Source organism: Solenopsis invicta, chromosome 6 (genome assembly GCF_016802725.1).
Source record: "Solenopsis invicta isolate M01_SB chromosome 6, UNIL_Sinv_3.0, whole genome shotgun sequence".
Taxonomy (NCBI): Eukaryota; Metazoa; Arthropoda; class Insecta; order Hymenoptera; family Formicidae; genus Solenopsis; species Solenopsis invicta.
The window spans coordinates 9,881,423-9,904,018 of NC_052669.1; the positions used below are offsets into that span (position 1 = coordinate 9,881,423).

The 22,596-nt window shown below is 28.8% G+C and overlaps 2 protein-coding genes and 1 long non-coding RNA gene across 4 annotated transcripts in view; 1 reads left to right on the forward strand and 2 right to left on the reverse strand.

Moving 5' to 3' along the window:
- Positions 1-17,110, forward strand: part of LOC120357989 (farnesyl pyrophosphate synthase-like) — a 30,839-nt gene extending 13,729 nt beyond the window's left edge. The window contains exons 3-7 of one of the 2 annotated variants that reach the window (XM_039450200.1): positions 9,981-10,121; positions 14,078-14,281; positions 14,378-14,536; positions 14,615-14,827; positions 14,966-17,110. In XM_039450200.1, the coding sequence (XP_039306134.1) occupies positions 9,981-10,121; positions 14,078-14,281; positions 14,378-14,536; positions 14,615-14,827; positions 14,966-15,175 (927 nt within the window). In that variant the 3' untranslated portion in view covers positions 15,176-17,110. The remainder of the gene's footprint in view (positions 1-9,980; positions 10,122-14,077; positions 14,282-14,377; positions 14,537-14,614; positions 14,828-14,965) is intronic. The other variant, XM_039450199.1, reaches the window with a different exon arrangement.
- LOC113005414 lies at positions 493-4,823 on the reverse strand. Its single transcript, XM_039450204.1, has 6 exons — positions 4,211-4,823; positions 2,354-2,593; positions 2,036-2,262; positions 1,251-1,613; positions 920-1,050; positions 493-825 (listed from the first exon to the last, which is right to left on the reverse strand). Exons 2-6 carry the CDS (start codon positions 2,431-2,433, stop codon positions 664-666), a joined length of 963 nt encoding a protein of 320 aa, XP_039306138.1. The 5' UTR covers positions 2,434-2,593; positions 4,211-4,823; the 3' UTR covers positions 493-663.
- Positions 6,457-7,621, reverse strand: LOC120357990. The gene is made up of 2 exons (XR_005574960.1): positions 7,036-7,621; positions 6,457-6,892 (listed from the first exon to the last, which is right to left on the reverse strand). It is a non-coding gene; the product is annotated as an uncharacterized LOC120357990 (long non-coding RNA).
- Positions 17,111-22,596: the final 5,486 nt, after the last annotated feature.

Below are 22,596 nucleotides of genomic sequence, written 5' to 3' on the forward strand. Positions count from 1 at the left end.
AAAAATTGCAAATTATTTTTGACATTGCATTTTGGTACATTATTTTAAAAAGTTTCAACATTAGTTTTTAATGTTCCATTATTTGTTAATGTTTCATTTTGCTTTATACAAGCATTCTGTTGAGATAATATTTTACAATGCGTATTTAAAACATGTTTCCGCAATGAATAAATATTATTAAAACTACCTATGCAGTCTTCAAAATTACATTTCACTGTAGAATTCATAAGCAACTTGTGTCTCACAATCAGTTTTATATGTAACATTAAAGTATCTATCGATGAAAATGTGTGTTCACAAAAAAAACAAAGAATTATTGTAAAAAATTAGACTACCATATAACTAATAAATATATTTATACAAAACAAGAAAATTTTTAACTTATACTAGCTTAAACTTATAGATTAAAAGTTTTACAAAAAATATAATTTTAATAATAAAAATTTAAAAATACTTTTTAAACATCAGTACTTTTAGAGTTAATAGCTTTTTCAAAAGATTTTGTTACTTTACTTAATATATACTCCATATTAGGAATTATAAAATTCCACTTTGTAGTAAAGTGATAAATACCTTTTTGGATTAGCATCCAAAGGTATTCACTCATTATAGGGTAGCTTACTTGAAAAACATGGTATGTTTTGTAGCATACATCAATTGCCTCTAAAGTACTATTTGCTTTATATAAAATGTCGTCCACTTGAATGTATGTCTCTTTACTTCGTCAAGAGAACCTAAAATGACTATATACGGTTGTAACGTCAAATTTAACATTTCAGCACGTTTTCTTGCTTCTTGTCTGATTAGAATCATGTCTCCAGGAATCTAAAAATCATATTATAATATATAATAAAAATAAAACAATTTTACATGAAACTTTAATTTTTATAAAGTTTTATTAATTTTGAATTTTACTAACGCTTGCATGTTTTATCAGGCTTTCTTTGGCGTTAGCTATTGAGGGTTTATAACATTTGCCTTTATATTTCTTCAGGCTTTTTGGCGGAATTAAATGTGGAAGTAACATAAGACCTATAGCCACTTTTGTATCTAAAAAGTAACAGATTTTTAAATGTATTTATATTAGCAATTTGTTTATGTTAATGATTATATTAATAATTTTATATGTATATATATATATATATATATATATATATATATAGTTTACACTTTCCAATATTTTAATTATTATTATACATACGTTTTCTAATTATACTACAAATAAATATTACAAAGGAAAAGAGAATTACCGTCTAAAATATCCTTATTTTTTAACTTTTGTAACATTAAATTTACTTCGTCATTTTTAATGTTACATGTTGAATGTTTTATTATAACGTCCACAAATTGTTGCCATATATTTAAATCCAATTTTACTTTACTTAAATTCATTGTATCAAAATCTTGAACAATTAATTGATATCCCTGTGGATGTTTCAAAACAGACCATCTATTCAGTAGATTATGCAAAGTTTTTTCTTCAAAATTGTTAATATCTTTCCGTCTAATATCAAAAGTAGTTAGCCAATGTTGAAGAACTAGTTCCCATGGAGCAACGTTCTCATCTAACCATTTCATACTGTCTTGGACTTTTTGATCTATATCCTGTGGAGCTGTATAAAATTAAATTATATTTTAAAATTACAAACATAATTTTATTCAATCTTGCAAACTCAAACCAAATTGACAAGAAATGTAATAATTTACTGTTAAAAATTTATCATTTCTGCTATACTTTATGATTTCAAAATTCGAAACACAAGTTTTGCCAATACATATATGTACACGTACAAATGTATTTATAAATATATATATTTTTATATACTTTGCAATATATGTATACATACAGAGATACATATATAAAAAACTTTTACTAAAAATGTGCTTTTGATGAAGAGGACGTATAAGTATTAATTCAAAATTTATTAGACTATTTGGACTACGGAACTTAATAAACGTTTAAACTGTATTATTACCGATTACAATTTTAAAACGAATAACAGAAAAAAAATTTTATTATTTTAAATACGCATACCATTATTTTCTTTTTCATTTTCTTCTTTTTTCAATTTAGTTCCGAACTTTTTATATAAGGTACATCTATTTCGCCACATGTTCATTATTTTTCCACGCGCAACCATGGATTTTTTAATAACAGAATTTTTCTTCGATACAAGTGGGATATAATATGTTATGGCTACTTCAGTCGGAAAAGTATTAATTATGTTTTTTGATATATAATCAGCCAAATCATTTGTTAATCTATATAAAACAGTAGAAAGATATTAATAAAACAATATAACAAATTAAAAAATATATTAATAAAAATAAGATAAAATATTTAAAAACATACTTTACATTTTTCGATGTCATTAATGATAATGTCGCACAACTTATTTCTACAATTTTCTTGTAGTTGATTTTCTCTTTCATAATAATTTAAAATCTGTTGGCCTATTTTATATTTTAAAAGTAAGTCCTTTAAATTTATCATAGATTGTTTGAAATCATTTGTACAATTATTTTGTGGATTCTCATTACTCAAATCAAGTAAATTAATTAAAGTTTCAATTTCTTTTTCGTCATCTAGTTTCTGTTATAAAAAAAGTCAATTTTTAAAACATATTGCTTACTTGCTATAACAATGATATAACTCAAAAAATGGTATTTTTGAAAAGAAAAGAAAAGTAAAAAAAGAATCTTTGAAATTCTTATTACTGGCAAAATTACATAACTGAGCTTCTAATTGAAAAAAAAAATGAAGAAAAAAAATTTTAGATAAAGTATCATAAATCAAAAAGGTTTGTTTTTAAAGATTTATTTTTATCATAGATGAAAATGTAGTACACTTAATAAAGACTCAGCACACTAATGATCTTTTATTCCACTACAATCAAATATTATACAAAAATCGTATTTAAAGATATTTTTATGATTTTAATATTTTAATGATTTAATGATTCAAAATGTTTAAGGTTTTTCGGAAAACCTTGTTTTTTGAGTAATGCCATTGTAGCAAACAAGCGATATAATTAAAACAATTCGCAACTTTTAAATATATATTATAATTATGTAAAAAAAAAAATGTTTGAGTAAAGTAAAAAATATACTATTCTTTTTTTTTTTTTATGGCAAACTTTCGACCATTTGACGTGTAATATTGAAATGCTTTTTCCAATATGATAAAAATATTACTCTTTGACCAATAATTGGTAATAATTCAGATATTATAGCTTCTGATAAATGTTATAATCTATCTTTAGTAATCTTGTTTTCTAAAACAGTAAAGCATCAAAATTATTGTTCTATCACACATAATATAACATCTTTTCACTTTAAAAAAATTAATTTCTTAAAAACTTTAACATACTGTCTATAAAAATTAAAATAAAGGAAGAATATCATTAGGAGTACATTTTCTTTTAAAACGTAAAAAATAAATATTTTTTAAAGCAATATTTTTACATGTAATTAAATATAAACAATAAAAAAAGATATTACGAAAAGCTTATTGTTGCCTTACTTGGGGAAAGTAAAAGAAACATTTCTTACAATTTTTGAATCGCAGAATTCGATAATGTTAATTAAAAATAATAGGAACACATAGACAATTTAAATCGGAAAAATGCTTGGCACCGCAATTATTCACAAGACAAAATGTAACGTAATTTTAATTAACACTATTGAATTCTTTGTTTTAAAAAGTAAAAGAAATATTTCTTTTACTTTCTCCGAGTAGGGCAAAAACAGACTTTTCATAATGCCCTTCTTTATAAAAATATCAAATGTATTTCTTAAGTAATAGAATATTATAGGTTTTATATAATAACTTTTAAAAATAAAACATTTTATTTTATTAAAAAATATATAATAAATGTTACATTGTTACATATGATACAAAGTAATGTTGAAAACCAAAGACGTTAATAGATATATTTTACAACATATTTATTTATTTATGTAAATATTTCTTTAGTTAGTGTTCTTTCTCTAGTTTTTTCTACATAACTATTTCAATGAAATCATAAGATCTTTTTGTTTAATTAATTAAACAAAAAGGTTTTATAATTTTATGAAAATGTGTCCATTAACATCTAGCGTTTTCTATATGAATTTGTATGTAATAATCTAATATTTATTATTTTTTTAATAAACTGCATATTACAAACATGATAAAACATGACAAGCGATATTAAATTAAACAACTTACTTTCAAAATTTTCAATGAGATTTTCCAGCTTCAAATCTTTTAATATTTTTCGAGTCTCTTCATCAACCATGTTATAGAACCTATTTATAATATAATGATATAATTACAAAAATGAGAATTTTGAGATTGATTCGTTGATCGTTGATTTGTATTGCTGAGTCAACATATTGTAAAACGCAAGAACAGTAGTTTCCTTGACGTTTGCACAGAATGTAATAAATTCGAAATGCGATCATAAATATATGTATGTTAAATCGCTCAAGTTACACTACGTTTCTAAATTTACAAAATAATGAGTCCACAAAAAGCATAACAATGGCCACGAAAGCATCGAAATTGCGAATAAAAATGTCTATCTGTGCTAGCAGCCTGTCCCGACAAAAACGTATCAAGGTCTATATGAAATATAATCAAGACGCATTAGGATTGAATGTTACTCGAATCGTAAATGTATGACTTTAATATACTTGCAGCAAAATAACGAATCTAAAATACAAGAAAATGGACTCCAAACGATGAAGTAGCACGCGGTTGCGGCACCACACGGCACACAGAATTATAGCGTTTTTCAGTGAGAAAACTAGTGCGCACTGAATGTGCACTTGCTGCAGGTAATTGGGCGTTTTCGTTGGCACCGTCATCGCGCGAACCGAAACGTCCAATTGCCAGCGGCGAGTGCACACTCAGTGCGCACTAGTTTTCCCAATGAAAAACGCTATTACAATCACGGACACGAAACACTCGTCGCGCGTGATAGCGTTTGTCTTTTGTTGCTCGCTATTAGCGTTTTTCATTGAAAAAACTAGTGCGCACTGAGTGTGCACTCGCCGCTGGCAATTGGACATTTCAGTTCGCGCGATGACGGTGCCAACGGAAACGCCCAATTACCTGCAACAAGTGCACATTCAGTGGGCACTAGTTTTCCCAATGAAAAACCACAGTATATCCAGTAGCGCAACTCTCTGTCGGCACCTTTGATCTTAGCGTGTACGAAATTGAACTGCACATGCGCGAGCTAAGTAGGTAACCAATCATAGATCTGCTCTTTGGTGCTGCACTAAAATGTTGTATCTCGCTTTCACTAAACTTGAAATGTATATGTATTTCATTTCAAATACAACGGCTGTTCCCTTGTCATCCTTTTATCATTTCCCTCTCTTTTTCAAACGTATTATTTGCAAGTTGGTTGTTATATTTAAGATATAAATTAAATAAAAACGATGTAAATAAGTAGTTAATCACGCAATATACTATTCAAACAATAAAAAATATGTAAATAAAGAAAATATATATAACAAAGGAAAAATATATATACAATTCAACAAATATTGATAAAAAAGAAAGTGTGTGTGTGTGTGTGTGATATATATATATATATATATATATATATATATATATATAGTTTCTGTAAAAAAATGCGTAAAATTTAAAAAAAACGTTGAGTGTAAATAAAGAGAAAACACTACCTTTAAAACTCAACTTGTGTAAAAACAAATATTACAAGCACTAGAACAACTTATAATTCTTTATTTTATCATTATAAACTAAGCCTAAATGTTTAATCACCAGGAATATTCATTATAATAAAGATAAAGCAATAACTTATGATTTAAATTCAGTTTTGCGAAAGCGAAATACCTCTAAGACTCAATTTGTGTAATTAAAAATATTACAAATATTAGAACAACTTATATTTATTCATTTTATCATTAAAAACTAGGTCTAAATATTTAATTACTGGAAATATTTATTATAATAAAGATGAAGCAATAACAGTAATGATTTTGATTCAGTTTTATGAAAGCGAAACATCTTGGTGATTCTAAACTTTTAATCTAAATCATAACTGTTTTTGCTTTATCTTTATTTTCATAAATATTTCTGGTGATTAAACATTTAGACTTAGTTTATAATGATAACATAAAGAAATTTAAGTTGTTATATTGCTTGTAATATTTTTAAGTACACAAGTTGAGTCTTAGAGGTAATTCGCTTTCGCAAAACTGAATCTAAATCATAACTGTTATTGCTTTATCTTTATTATAATGAATTTTTCTGATGATTAAACATTTAGATCTAGTTTATAATGATAAAATAAAGAAATTTAAGTTGTTCTAATACTTGTAATATTTTTAATTACATAAGTTGAGTCTTAGAGCTTTAAATCAGAGAGCACATTCTTACAGTGAAAGGTGAAATTTACATGGGACAAATTAGAAAGGTAAAAATAAGTTTGTTTATACACATTTGGCTTAAATAACTTTACTTTGTAATCATATACATAATTTATAGATTTTTAACTGATTATAAAAAGTTGATACGAAGTGTATTTAAGAGTGATACGTAAAATCTTTCTATAAATGTTTAGATCATACGGGGAATAATAGAAACAATTAAAATAAGACTAATAATATTTATAAAACAAACATTATATTAAAATTCTTATTAACCTAATATTAACATTATGTAATTATAAATGAATTAACTTCTAATAAAAATTTATATTTTGAAAGTTATACACAATTTCAAACTTTTTATATATAATAGTAGTATTTATACAATTCTTCTTCTTCTTGTAGTTTTCTATTTATTAATGCAGCTATTATAATTCTTGGCACAAGAAACAGGAACATAAACAGAAACAGAACATACCTTCCACATGCACGTATCCATTGCAACCATCTATGAATTTTACAGAAAATTATTAATATAAAAAATTAAAAAAAAAAATATATATATAGATACATAGATGATAGATATAATATAAAATAAATATAATACTGAATTGCATATGTTTAAAAAAAAATTATAAAACAAAACAGTACCTATCATATTCCTTTGGAAATAAAAAGAAGTGTCTTTTCTCCGTATTGTTACACTCCTTTACGACACACCATAAACTTGATTTAGAAGCTGACATCCTCTTTCCTTATATTTTATTATCTGTATCTTCCAAGAAGCTGCACCTGCAACAAAGCTAAGATCAAAGGTGCTTCTAGAAGAGAATAGAAAATCTGTATAAATCTTATAATTAAAATTTATACAGATCAACTATTCTCTGAACAAAGATTCTCCTCGACAGTTAATATTAATTTCCACTCAGTCACTGAACACCACTGAGCACTGAACACTTCTCACTATCTATTTTTTTTTGACACAGCTTTTCACTTCGATTCTATACAGCTGATGTACAGCTAAACGTCTGCTCCCGCCAATTCTAACCGAATTCTACATGGCATTTAAATGTGTGACAGAAAGAGATATAGAAAAACAGTAAGAGAAAATGCGACAGAAAATCTGTTATGTGATTGGTTACCTACTTAGCTCGCGCATGTGCAGTTCAATTTTGTACACGCTGAAATCGGGAGAGTTGCGCTACTGTATATACTGTGGAAAAACTCTATGAGTCTTAAGGATCGTACACACTAGCGCGATGTGCGACGTGTTGCGCATGGCAATATGCGATAGACGATATCCAGTGATTGCATTGGTAAAGACCGTTCCGTTAAAAAAAAATAAATTAATCAATTGAAGTTGATTATGAGGAAACTAATCAATTATGATTATTCTCCTTAATTAGTCATTTTTTTTAAACTAAAAGACAAAATTACTAAATTTCAATAAATATTTATTTGAGTACTATTAAATGTTTAATAATACTATTAAATGTAAATATATTTATTTAGTATACTTAAGAACCATTAATTTTATTTTATTAATTTTTTTATTGAATAATACTAATGTATCACGCAAATGAATTTTTCAAATATCTTTTTTTTTGTGTAGAATGCGAAAGTATTATCACTAGTCGGCATAAGATATCGTATCCAAAAATGTATTTTTTACGGCCAATGAAGTATAGACACATAATTCAAATAAATATTTTTTTGTTTCAAATTAAAGATATTAACTACATTCAATTTCTTAATTTAAAAGATATTGAATTTACTAAAGTAATAAATAATTTTTTTGTTTTTGGTTATTTGTTTTAAAAAAACAGATTTTCTTCATTTTAATAAACATTTTTTTTATTTTTAAATAAATATTTTCTTATTTTTAAATATTTCATATTTGATTTTAAAAATAATGATATTTTTTTTTTAATTCAAAGGATAATTTCATAGATGAAATGTAACGCTTTTCTAAATAAAATAAATATTTATTTAAGTCAAAACATTTAATTTCAATGTAATGTATTTATTTAATCAAAAAAGATTTTTTTCTCAGTGTAGATGTTGTGTACATTCCTGCAATAATCTAAAATCTCTTACGCAGAATCCAACTTATACAAAACTTTTGTTTGAGTTTTGCGTACGGTTAGGAAATTCGACCACATTACGCCTCTTTTTGCAGCTTCTGGGTGGTTAAATATCTACCAGAAATACATGCTTCATTTGTGCTGTCTTGTTTTCAATGTGCTACATGACAATAGTCCTCAATATCTTCGTGAGAGTTTACACTTTTGCAGTGAATTTTATTCTGGTTTGTCCTCTAGTACAAGATTTCAATCTCTTCTGTTCTACCCTATTCATAGATCGTTCAGGTTCCAATCTGCATTTTCATATGCTGCTGTCAAACACTACAATACCTGCAACGACATATACATTCTTCTTCTACTCAACAAATATTTAAGACTGCCGCTTCTAAGCATATTCTACTGCACTATTAGCAAGCTACTACTCCTATTATTAAATATTATTTTTCGCTTCTAGGCTCTATCTTGTATGCGACTATCATTATTCTGTATACCACTATTAATATTTCTGCGCTCTTTGAATTGGGTTTTATACTTTTAATTTTATGCTTAATTTTTATACCGTTATTAACTTTTTATTTTGTATACCACTATTATTACTTTGTATATCGCTATTATTATTCGATCTTGTGTTCTTTGAATTGTGCTTCATACTGACATTACATTACTTTATACTCTTTGTTATAACAATAATATTATTTCTCGCTTTTAGGCTTTTGTATGCCACTATCATTATTCTGCATCTCCTACTGTTATTATTTCTGCGCGCATTGAATGGTGCTTTATACTTTTATCTGTTTGATTTCTATGTCGTTATTATTTCGTATACTATTATTATTACTTTTTATACCACTATTATTATTTTTGTGCTCTTCGATTTGTGTTTTGTACTTTCACATTATCTTTATTCTTTGACTTGCGTTTTACACTTTTACAGTACTTTAAGTGTCATTAGCGTCTTGAAGGCTTAGGTTATTATACAGCAGTCTTGTTGATACCTCGTCTTTTGATGTGCCTATAAACTCTCTCTTCCAAATATGCCATACCTCTGCTATTGTACTTACTTGCACTTTAATAAAGATAATAATAATAATTATATATTGAGTAAATTATTATACGGTAGCTCTAATGTAGAAAATAAAAAACTATATTACAACTCATTTTATAGATTAATTCATATGCATTACAATAAATTCTTTTAAAGAACAATTAAATAATAACGTAATATAAACTAATGCAATATAAAATTTATTAAAAAGCTGTAATACATCTAAAAATTTTAATCAAGATTTTATTGATTGCAATAATGTAAAAATTTATAAAAATGTTAAGAAATTTAAAAGAAAAGTAAAAATGTATAAGTAAATAAGAATAATGGTATTTAAAAAAAACATTATATGTTTAATAACGTGTAAGTAAGTCTATAATAATAGAATAAATTTAAAAGAAAAAAAAGTTTATATTACCCATAAATTTGAACAAGCATGCACATTCATGCATCTTTATATAATACAGGTATTACAGTATAATGTCTCAGGAACAAAGAAACTGCATAGCTTAACATTAATTTATGCCTACAAGTCGATAACGTCTAATAAACAACAGACACAAGATAACATTTACCTTGTGCGGATTTTAGCATGGTGTCTGGAAATGGTACGTAATAGTTTTTTTCAAAACTTGGTTTAACATATAATAAATTTAAGTTGATTATTGTAAATATTGTTAAATACAAGTGTACTATTTTGATAACATCTATTTAAATAAGAGTATAATAAGAGCAACTTTAATAAAAAATATATATTATTGCGACTATATACACTACTCAAAAGAAAATAGGGAACACTTTCCAGACACCAAAAATTAGGCTATTTTCAAATGACTGTAACTCGGTGAAAAATCATCGTAGATAAAAAATAAAAAAAGCATTTTGAAGCTTGAAGATCCAACTTTAACGCTCTATCAGCAGATTTTCAAAATTCTTTTAACTTCCTTGTCTTATGCAGTAAAAAAGCACACCCTGTTTTGTTCCTTAAAATTTCGTATTTTTGACACTTTGCAGCTCGACCAACAAATTTTTTTCGAACAATTCAAGTAAAGCTTCATAAACTACAACATTTTGCCTACAAAATACTTTTTTTAAAATTTCTCTACGATTTTTTTTGACCGAGTTACGCTACTTTGAAGCTAAACCTGCATTTTTTACAAATGATATCCGTACTCCGTGAAAAATCATCGTAGACAAAAAATCAAAAAACCATTTTAAAGCTCGAAGTTCCAGCTTTAACATGCTGTTAATGGTTTTCAAAAATTTTCTCAATTTCTTGGTACTATGCCCCAAAAAAGATACACTGTTTTTTCCTTAAAATAACGTATTTTTAACAGCCTGTAGCTCAATAAAAAAATTTTTCTCGACAAATCCAATGCAAGTGCCATAAAGTATGACATTTTCTCTACAAAATGCTTTTTTTAAAGTTTTCTCTACGATTTTTTTTGATCGAGTTACAAGACTTTGAAGATATACATTTTTTACAGTACATTTTTCCGAAAAATGACGTCTACCGCCGACATTAGCATTACCCAATGTGCACCACGTGGAGGTTGTCGGTCGGACCCATCGTGTGTGTGTGTGAGTGTGTGTGTGTGAGTGTGTGTGTGTGTGTGTGTGTGTGTGTGTGTGTGTGTGTGTGTGTGTGTGTGTGTGTGTGTATGTATCACAGCAGAGATAAGGACCCCGCAGTTCGTCACTTCTGCAGTATTTAATGACTCCAAACCCTCTCTGCTGTGTGTGTATGCGCTCGCGCGCATGAGAGTTCAATAGTGTGTATTTCCTCCTCTCTGATCAATTACTGCTTGCAAGCGTTCTCGCATATTTATACATCTTGCAATACGATCTTGCGGAATGTTGTGCCAAATTTCCGTTAAAATTTCTCCCAATTCTTCTAAATTTCGCGGCTGTTCCTCGCGACGCCTTAATCGTCGTTCCATTTCATCCCAAATGTGCTCGATTGGATTTAAGTCCGGGCTATTGGCGGGATGATTTAACAGTCTAATTGCGTGTCGTTGAAAAAAACGTCGCGTTATATTCGCCGTATGAGGTCGAGCGTTGTCCTACAGAAAAATAAAGTTCCGACAGGTTCGATTTAATAGCAAAACGTGTGGTCGTAGAATATCGTTGATATAACGAACACCCGTCATTGCCGGAGGTGGCAGGATCACTAGATCACTTCGTCTTGTAAGTGATATACACCCCCACACCATCACGGAACCGCCGTTGTAGGATCGTATTGGCATAACGCAACGTCGATCATAGCGTTCATTTCGTCGACGCCAAGTACGTATACGAGCATCATTGCCATAAAGGCAAAAACGTGATTCGTCGGAGAAATATACATTTCTCCAATCCCTAGCGGTCCAATTTATGTGATCGCGCACAAATTGATAACGTACTTGGCGATGTACGAGTGTGAGTCTTGGTACTTGTGCACGAACACGAGAACGAAGACCGGCTTCTCTCAAACGGTTGCGAATTGTTTGTTCGCACACATGGCGCAAATGAATGTCATTACGAATGTTTCTTGCGGTAATTATTCGTCTTTCTAATGCATAACGAACAATGGCTCGATCTTGTCTATTTGTCGTTAATCGAGAACGACCACTACCTTCACGTCTCGTGTAATTTCCCGTGTCTTGATATCGTAATCAAGCTCTACTCACTACGGACACTGATGCACCAATATCTTGCGCCACATAACGCATACTAAAACCTTGTTGCAAAAGCGCAATTATGCGTGCAACTTCTACGGCCGATAAATGTCTACGCGGCATTTTGAAAATTCCGTGTCGCTTATCACACTGCGAGAATCGCCGGCGTACTAAACAAAATTTTATTGTATTGAGCATGCAATGTTTACATATGGTCATCTTTGTCTAAAAAGAGATTTTTTTTAGACTAAGACGACTATATGTTTACAGTTCACAGGATTGGAGAAATGTATATTTCTCCGACGAATCATGTTTTTGCCTTTATGGCAATGATGCTCGTATACGTACTTGGCATCGACGAAATGAACGCTATGATCGACGTTGCGTTATGCCAATACGATCCTACAACGGCGGTTCCGTGATGGTGTGGGGGTGTATATCACTTACAAGACGAAGTGATCTAGTGATCCTGCCACCTCCGGCAATGACGGGTGTTCGTTATATCAACGATATTCTACGACCACACGTTTTGCTATTAAATCGAACCTGTCGGAACTTTATTTTTCTGCAGGACAACGCTCGACCTCATACGGCGAATATAACGCGACGTTTTTTTCAACGACACGCAATTAGACTGTTAAATCATCCCGCCAATAGCCCGGACTTAAATCCAATCGAGCACATTTGGGATGAAATGGAACGACGATTAAGGCGTCGCGAGGAACAGCCGCGAAATTTAGAAGAATTGGGAGAAATTTTAACGGAAATTTGGCACAACATTCCGCAAGATCGTATTGCAAGATGTATAAATATGCGAGAACGCTTGCAAGCAGTAATTGATCAGAGAGGAGGAAATACACACTATTGAACTCTCATGCGCGCGAGCGCATACACACACAGCAGAGAGGGTTTGGAGTCATTAAATACTGCAGAAGTGACGAACTGCGGGGTCCTTATCTCTGCTGTGATACATACACACACACACACACACACACACACACACACACACACACACACACACACACACACACACACACACACACACTCACACACACACACACGATGTGCAAAAATCCGACCGACAACCTCCACGTGGTGCACATTGGGTAATGCTAATGTCGGCGGTAGACGTCATTTTTCGGAAAAATGTACTGTAAAAAATGTATATCTTCAAAGTCTTGTAACTCGGTCAAAAAAAATCGTAGAGAAAACTTTAAAAAAAGCATTTTGTAGAGAAAATGTCATACTTTATGGCACTTGCATTGGATTTGTCGAGAAAAATTTTTTTATTGAGTTACAGGCTGTTAAAAATACGTTATTTTAAGGAAAAAACAGTGTATCTTTTTTGGGGCATAGTACTAAGAAATTGAGAAAATTTTTGAAAACCATTAACAGCATGTTAAAGCTGGAACTTCGAGCTTTAAAATGGTTTTTTGATTTTTTGTCTACGATGATTTTTCACGGAGTACGGATATCATTTGTAAAAAATGCAGGTTTAGCTTCAAAGTAGCGTAACTCGGTCAAAAAAAATCGTAGAGAAATTTTAAAAAAAGCATTTTGTAGGCAAAATGTTGTAGTTTATGAAGCTTTACTTGAATTGTTCGAAAAAAATTTGTTGGTCGAGCTGCAAAGTGTCAAAAATACGAAATTTTAAGGAACAAAACAGGGTGTGCTTTTTTACTGCATAAGACAAGGAAGTTAAAAGAATTTTGAAAATCTGCTGATAGAGCGTTAAAGTTGGATCTTCAAGCTTCAAAATGCTTTTTTATTTTTTATCTACGATGATTTTTCACCGAGTTACAGTCATTTGAAAATAGCCTAATTTTTGGTGTCTGGAAAGTGTTCCCTATTTTCTTTTGAGTAGTGTATTATGATATTAATACATTGCTACATTTTTTGTTACATAGGCGATATCTTATATGGTCATGATCGATGACATTATGGATCGGTCGTTATTTCGCCGAGGTCAACCATGCTGGTATCGACACGATGATATAGGTTTAATGGCAATCAATGATGGCTTATTAGTAGAAAGCACTGTGTATTATTTAATTCGGAAACACTTTAAAGGAAAAGAATGTTATGATAATTTAGTAGAAACATTTCAACAGGTATATATTATATACATATTTGTATAATATATGCGCAATGTTAGTATAATTTTTTTCTTTTTTAATTGAAACATTTTTTATGAAAATATGTTTCAGGCTATATTTAAGACACTAATGGGCCAGTTTTTGGATATGACCTCGACTTTCAAGAAATCTAATCTGGATCAGTTTACGACGAACCGATACCATTCCATTGTTAAGTGCAAAACAGAGAATATGGCATATTTGGTACCAACAATTCTAGCAATGCATTTTGTAAGTTCACTTTAGTTTTTTCCTTTAAAAAAAAAAGAAAAGACTGTTTCCTTTACATTGTGAGAAATTGTGTTACAGGCTGGAATAAAAGATCCAGAGATGTTCAAGCAAGCAGAAACTGTCTTGTTAAAAATGGGATATTTGTATCAAGTTCAAGATGATTATTTAGGTTGTTTTGGGAATTTCGAAGTTTTTGGCAAAGATAGTACTGACATAGAAGAAGGAAAATGTACGTGGCTGGTTATTCAAGCTCTTCAACGCGTCACGCCAGAGCAGCGTAAAATTTTAAAAGTAAATATCGTTGATTAAATGTGTTTTCGTCGCTGTTAATGCTTACCCAAACAAACCATCGTATGGTTAGGCAGCTATATAAGTTTGTCTGGACAGATCCTTAATTTATTCTTATATTTTCTTTTCTTTTTTACGCAGGAATGTTACGGAGTTTCAGATCCAGAAAAAATAAGACGCGTGAAACAGCTTTTTATTGATTTGGATTTACCGAACATTTATTTAAAATACGAAGAAGAGACATATAACAATTTGAAAGCACAAATACAGCAAATATCATGCGGGCTTCCACATTGTTTTTTTTTAGATTTATTAAGAAAGACACATCACAGAAAGGAATGTCCTGTTTAAAACATATCTTGAACAACAAAGTGTTCCAACTAAGCATTTGTTTTAAACATTTTTAAAATAAATATTAGAAACCTTTTTTGGTGAACGATTCAAACAAGATTATTTAGGCAAATATTCCGTTTTCTTATATTTATATTCTATTCTCTTTTGGGAATTAAATCTGCCTCATTTTCACTGTAGAAGACGAAAATCGTTGATACACAAACGTAAATCTAGATGCAACATTAAAAATATAAACTTCTCTTTTATCGTCTCATATTATTAAATCAGTTGTGATTTACATTAATTTTATTTATTAAGCAACAAAATGTCATTATTAAGTAACAAATTGCTATTCTTACTGTTTTAACATTTATTTTAAAAGTTACGTTTAAAATGTTAGATATTATAAAATGAATACTATGATATTCAAAATTACAAGTAGCATATAAAAAAATATTTAAAAAAACAGGTATATTAATATTATCAATAACAACATTTTGTACTGCATCGCCTATCCATATTGATAAGTGCTTTTATATCAACAAGTATTTATAGTAAAAAATTAGTGCTTAATTGGTATTATAGCTATTATTTGGTTCACTCGGGTGCAACAGTTGTAATATATTATTAGAATGCAAAGTGTTAAAATAATACAACAATATCTGTACCGTAATTTTTAATAATTAACAGCATACAAAAAATAATTTATAGTTTTAATGAAAAAGTTACTTAAAAAGTAAAAACAGTATATTAATTATAAGTTCGGCTCGAATATAGCGAAAGCATCAAAAACACTTGAAAAGAGTTAATTAACGCGTATCAAGAAATTTATATATATTAAATTTAATCGTTTATTTGTATATATGCAACATTATATACAGGGACGTTTCGATTCTATACATCTATGGAACGTATTATGAATGTCTAATCGACCTCAATTCCATTATCATTTTTTCCTATAGTGCATGATACAAAGACAAGGGTATGCTCATCCGATGATATCCCTTTGCGTAGATATAAGAGAAAAGCACATGATCGTCATCAGATTACGTTACATTTACGGAATATGATCGCAAATCACTATGGTGATCAAATGAAAACGGCAACGCAAATAACAAATGTTGAATTTGAGAAATATTACGAATTCCAGCTTCGCAAAAACAAATTTATGTTTAACAAATTGGCGACAATTGTACAACAAAAAATACAACTGCAGAAATTATCTCGTGCAATAATTCTGTGCCTTGTTCGTACACGAACATATATTCGTGTTCGTATAATGAATAGACAAATATGTGAACAGAACAGAAATAAAAATAAAAAAAAAAGATGGTAAAATTTACTAACAATAAAATATAATGCATTAATCTACACATTTCTATCATTTTCTCTTTCTTGAATATATTTTTTCAATTTTCTTACAATATTTTCAAATCACCAATATTTTCGAATCTACTATTTCTTTCATATATTGGTTTAATTTAAATATAATAAAACATTCTTTCTTATCATTCACAATACTGAATGCTGTTTTTTGCATTACATGCTTATATTTATATTCTTTTAAATATTCATTTTATTCTATTCTTCACATAAATATTTCAATTAAAATATTGCAAGAAGCATTATAGGTGTACTAAATAATACATTCGAATGTACCGCGAAACAATGACGTATCTTGGTGACAATTCTAATTATTCGCTCGACTGTCACGTGATTTATCGTGCGCAAGAGCATACCCTTGTCTTTCTACCATGGTGTAGTGTAGAAAATAAACAAGTACTATTTATAAATTTTTAAAAACCAAAAAGTAATATTAACATTTATACAATAATACATGAGAATTGCATGAAGTAATGTATAGTCATTTCGTTGATCATAAAAGAAATATGCATGTGTATTGTTATTCAGTATATTAGCGAAATAAAGAATGGAGTTATATATACGACTGTATACGAGGGTCACTTGAAATATTTCCGGTCTTTTAAAAAAAAAACACATATTTCAAAGCAAAATAAAATTTATTTCTTGACGTAGTCTCCCTCTAACTCGATACATTTGGTTCAATGTTTCTCCCATCCTTTTAAACTGTCAGAAAAAAATTGATTGCTTAAACTTAAAAAATATTGGCTTACAGCGTTTTTCACTTCAGCATTTGACTTATATTTTTTTATAAAGAAATTTTTTCAATTTTGGAAACAGGAAAAAGTCTCTGGGAACTAGATCTAGTGAATAGGGTGAATGCGGAAGTAATTCAAATTTTAATTCGTTCAATTTTGACATTGCTACCATGCACGTGACAATGTCACCTGACAACTTTGGAAAAGTTGCCATAAACAAAGTAATGATCAGAATTAATTTCCATTTTTTTTTTATTGAACATAGAAGAAACAGTCATTAGGTACATGCCTATCAGGCTACACAGTAACGAAACTCTTACAGTTACCCGCTAAACATGAAACCTTCAGGGAACGTTACGTTTTGACCCTAATTTAGTGAATTTGTAACGTTTTATATGTACAGATAATTAACAGATCCTGTAACGTTTAAAAGTAACGTTTTACTTGCGTTAGTTCGTGGAACGTGTCAGAAACATTGCATTTTTACCTTAAATGTGATCTTTTGGAACGTCACAAAATAAACGTTTTGTGACGTAACAGTAACGTTTCATATAAGCCGTTTCTTTTGCAACCTTAAAAACATTACCTTAACGTTACATGTAAGATGTTTGTGAAACATTCATTTCGCTACGTTTCTTCAATGTTTTTTTTGAAACATTAATTTTTACACATTCAAAAACATCACAGCAACGCAGCATATGCGACATTTTTAACTTTGACATACTTTCCTAACCTGCATTAACGTTGTTACATCACTCAAAGGTTTAAATTTATTAACTACTCTATAGCAGCAATAATGTATTGTATTAAGACAGTCTTGAAATAAGAGTCGACTATAAATACCGGTCTTTGAGTCAATAATTATATTGTATTATACATTTAAGAAATAAATTTTTGAAAAAGTTTGTTTTAATTTTTAATCACGTATTATATATTTTTATTAAATATTTTTTAAGTATTTTTTTTTATAAAATACTTGTTTAAGAAAATTATTTCAATAAACATTTTTCAAATGTTTATTTAATATTTATTTATTGTGTATTATTGTGTATTCAACATTTAAACTATTTATATTTCAATTATTATTTATTTTAAAACATTTTTAAAAAAGTTTAAGTTTTAATTTATTTTACAGAATTATTTGGAATAACGGTTTAAAATAAAACAATAAGAATTTTTTTATATTTAATTTAATTATTGTACTATTTTTTTTTTTATTGTATTCTTATTTAAACGAATATAACAGAAAAGTTCAGATGCTTATTTGTAAAAATCAGTAAAAAAACTGTATTCTTATATATGTTTATATAACTAATATGTTTTAATTATATGTGTTTCACCTTTTTAATAACGTATATTTACCTGATCTATCAGCGATATACATGTATTAACGCAAAGTGTTCAGGGATCATCGCTAGAGATCAGTTTGCAGCGATCATGAAGGTCAAGCAACGTTTACCGGAGTCGCGACTTGGATGGGTGACCACTTGAAATTTCCGAAAAAAATTCTTAAAAAAAAACTTCTGCGAAGCTGGCACCTCCACAATTTAAAAAATTAGGAATAGAATTCTAATTTCTCACAGAAAAAACAATTCCCTTTTGATTTAAAAAACATATTTAAAATATTTTTACTTGCTTGGGTAACGTTTCCCTAACATTGTATTGCAAGTTTTAAAAATGTCGCAGAAACGTTGGAAATGTGATGTCGCATATGTAAGGTAATTGAATCGGGACATTTTTGGTTGCTTAAACGTTACCGAAACGTTTATGCGACAAAACGCAAAACGTCGCATGGCTATAACGCAACGTTACAGAACGTCGTTGCAACATGATTTTGTTTAGCGGGTAGTCGAATCTTGTGTCAGGTATGTACATACATAGTCCTAGAGGAGTATGTAGAGGGTCCCTACTCGGTATCACCAACTTTATACAAAAATATACTACACTTAATCTAGAGTAATTCCGCTTTAATCGAACGAACGAAGTAACATAAATGGTGTACACTACCGTAACGCAATTTTAAATTTTTACGGTTTACATATGTTAAGGCCATCTATCGGACGGCAAAAGAAATTTTTTTCTACAGTTACTTTATGTCGATGAGGCCGGAAACTTTTCAAATGATCCGCGTATATGAACCTTCATCTGTATCTTTTTTCCTGAAAAAGAATCAATTGAAATCAAAGATACAAAACATCTAATGCAAACAATAACCATACGACAATTCTTTCATCGTTTTTTGTTATGAAATCGTCAGTTTGCAATTTACAGGAATATTGTAATTTTATTCAGAAAGTGACAAAATCGTCATTGTTACACATCGTAATTTTAATATTTGTTAAAACTTTAAATGATTAAAATTTCTTAGTTATACGAAATAGCGCATTCTGTAACTCAAGATAGAACTTTATGATCTTTTGACATTTATATATTCAATATTTACAATATATAAACTGCTTTTTAATGACGTTATTATGTTTCTTTAAACATAGATGTATATTTGGTGTGTGTGTGTGTGTGTGTGTGTGTGTGTGTGTGTGTGTGCGCGCGCGCGCGCGTTGGCGCGTATGTGTGTACATAAAGTGTCCCAGTATAAGTGGCCACCCCTTTTTATCTCGTAAACTAACAGAGACTCAATAAATATAATATTAAATTAAATGGTTTGAACTAAACTTTGTTGTAAGCGTAGTGGTTACTTAAAGAAATTATCTATGTTAAAGAACGAAGAGACATGCACAATTAACTTTTGCATGGTAAAGTAAATATTTTTATATGATAAAAGTGTTGTAGCGTTTTTTCTAATGAATATAATGATGTATGATATATTAAAATTATTTTACAAATTATAGAAGTTACGTTGGTTTAAAGTTTCGCGGGTGACTAATACCATTTCAGTTTCGCCCCTGCGGTATGGCTAACTTCCGACTCCCGCTTTGACGATAGACGTGTAACATGTTGACATCTGATATAATATTTGATGTACGTAAAATGTAAGTAATAAGAATACGAAAATCTATAGGTTTATAAAATTATTACATCAAATATTATTATCAGATATCAATATGTTACACATCAATCGCCAAAACAAGAATCGGAAGTTAGTCACACCGCAAAGGCAAAACTGAAATGGTATTAGTCACCCGCTAAACTTTAAACCGACATAACTTCTATAATTTGTAAAATAATTTTAATATATCATACATCATTATATTCATTAGAAAAAACGCTACAACATTTTTATCATATAAAAATATTTACTTTACCATGCAAAAGTTTATTGTCCATGTCTCTTCGTTCTTTAACATAGATAATTTCTTTAAGTAACCACGGTGCTCACAATAAAGTTCAGTTCAAACCATTTAATTTGATATTATATATATTGGGTCTATCTCTGCCAGTTTACGAAATAAAGGGGGATGGCCACTTATATTAGAACACTTTGTATATTGGACACATACCGGAATAGAGATTAATGTTTAGACAACTTTCGAGTTTTTTAATGTAAAGAAGGTAACAAAATATAATTAGACATAAAATAATAGATGCAGAAGGTATAAATTTAAAAAGAAGAGATTGTAGTTTATTTCTTTTGTTATTATATTGTTAGTTTGTAATTTATAATAATTTTATTCATGACGCGATTAAATCATTATTGACCATTGCTAAGTTTTAGAACGTAATACAACAAAAATGACTCTTTCTTTAATTGAAACAATGTGCGACGAGATGGAAGAAGAAGCTCGGGAAATGATGGCAGTATGGCCGAAAATTATTCGTCGTCATTTGATGTCACGAAACATGTCAAGAATATTGGTAAATGGTTGGAAAAAGTAAGTAATTATTGATTAAAATATACATTAGCTAATGTGAAAAAAAAAAATTTTTTACAAATTATTTCATAGATTGATTAATATACATTACAATAAATTCTTTTAGAATAATTAAAAACGTAATATTTTACAAAAATGAAAAACGTTAAGTGTTTAATAACATGAAAGTGAACCTATGATCAAATAAATTAAAAAGCAACAAAATTTATATTAACTATAAATTGGAACAAGCATGCAGATTGACGCATCTTTATATACTACAAGTATTACAATAGAATGTCTCAGAAACAAAAAAACTTTATAGCTTAACATTAATTTATGCCCATAAGTCGATAGTGTCTAATGAACAACAGACACAAAATAACATTCCCTTAGCAAGGATTTTAGAATGGTTGTATGAAGACTAAAAAGCTTTATTTTCTATTCTTATACTCGAAATTACATTTCTGTTTTTGCTAACTTTCAAACATAGACCTACTTCACATTAAATGCACACTAGTTCAGAATACAAACCTAAATCTTTTCCACTGACAAAAAAAAATGTGATATAAAATACTGAATTGCTACAAGTAGCATCAAAAATATATTTAATACGTCTTTTTTATTGTTTCATGTTATTGAATTATTATGTGATTTATGGCTAGATTATTTAATAAGTAACAGAATTGCTATTGTTCCTCGTGGTTCATTTTAACATTTTTTAAAATTTATATGGTTTTTTCAGGGTTTATTAGATGAAATTTTCCGCAGAGTATTCATAAAAATATTTAAAAAATTGCTACTATTATTGTAAATTTGTAATTATCACATTTCGTCTCGTGCGTACGATTTCCACAGTCCATACTAAATTTCCTATTAGAATAACTATTTTGAATATGAAATAGTCATCGCATGGTGATACTGGGTAGTTTTGCAAAAATGTTAGAAATGTTAATAAATTCTATGTTTGCTCCGTATTAAGAATAGTATCTTAAATATTAATGTACAAAAAGGCACCACTTATAAAAATTTTATGTACTATTTGTACTGTATACATAAAAATTTTATTGCATATATTCCATAAAGCATATATTTCTTAAAATAATATTTTATAAAATTGCTCTGCAAACCGTTTATAAGGTATTTTTTATTTAATAAACTTAACATGTATAATTCTTTCGTTGGTTTAAAAATTTGTTAATTGTTTTGTTTATTCTTCATTCTTACGTAAAGTAATACTTGTTTGCAAATTTGATGAGGAATAGCATTACAATTTAAATCAAAATTTTTACATGCATTACTAAAGTTCTAGTAAATATATGTACAAAAATTTATTTAAATTATCTTATTAGTTTAAAAGTTACTTACGTAAAACTGCAGCAAGATATAGTCATTTTTGTTACAAAAAATATTATAAATCAAATATTTGTGGTTTTTTCTTTGCAACTGGTTTCAGAACTAAAATTCGTATATTAATGACCAAAAATTTTTTTGTCGTCGATTAGAAAAA

What these genes read in the sequence shown, in the direction of transcription:
- LOC113005414 (XM_039450204.1), bottom strand. Translation starts at nt 2,433, where the DNA reads ATGAAAGAGAAAATCAACTACAAGAAAATTGTAGAAATAAGTTGTGCG. An exon ending in AAATGAAAAAGAAAATAATG is followed by an intron (nt 1,614 to 2,035) that starts GTATGCGTATTT and finishes AATTTTATACAG; the next exon opens with CTCCACAGGATATAGATCAA. An exon ending in GCCTGATAAAACATGCAAGC is followed by an intron (nt 826 to 919) that starts GTTAGTAAAATT and finishes TATGATTTTTAG; the next exon opens with ATTCCTGGAGACATGATTCT.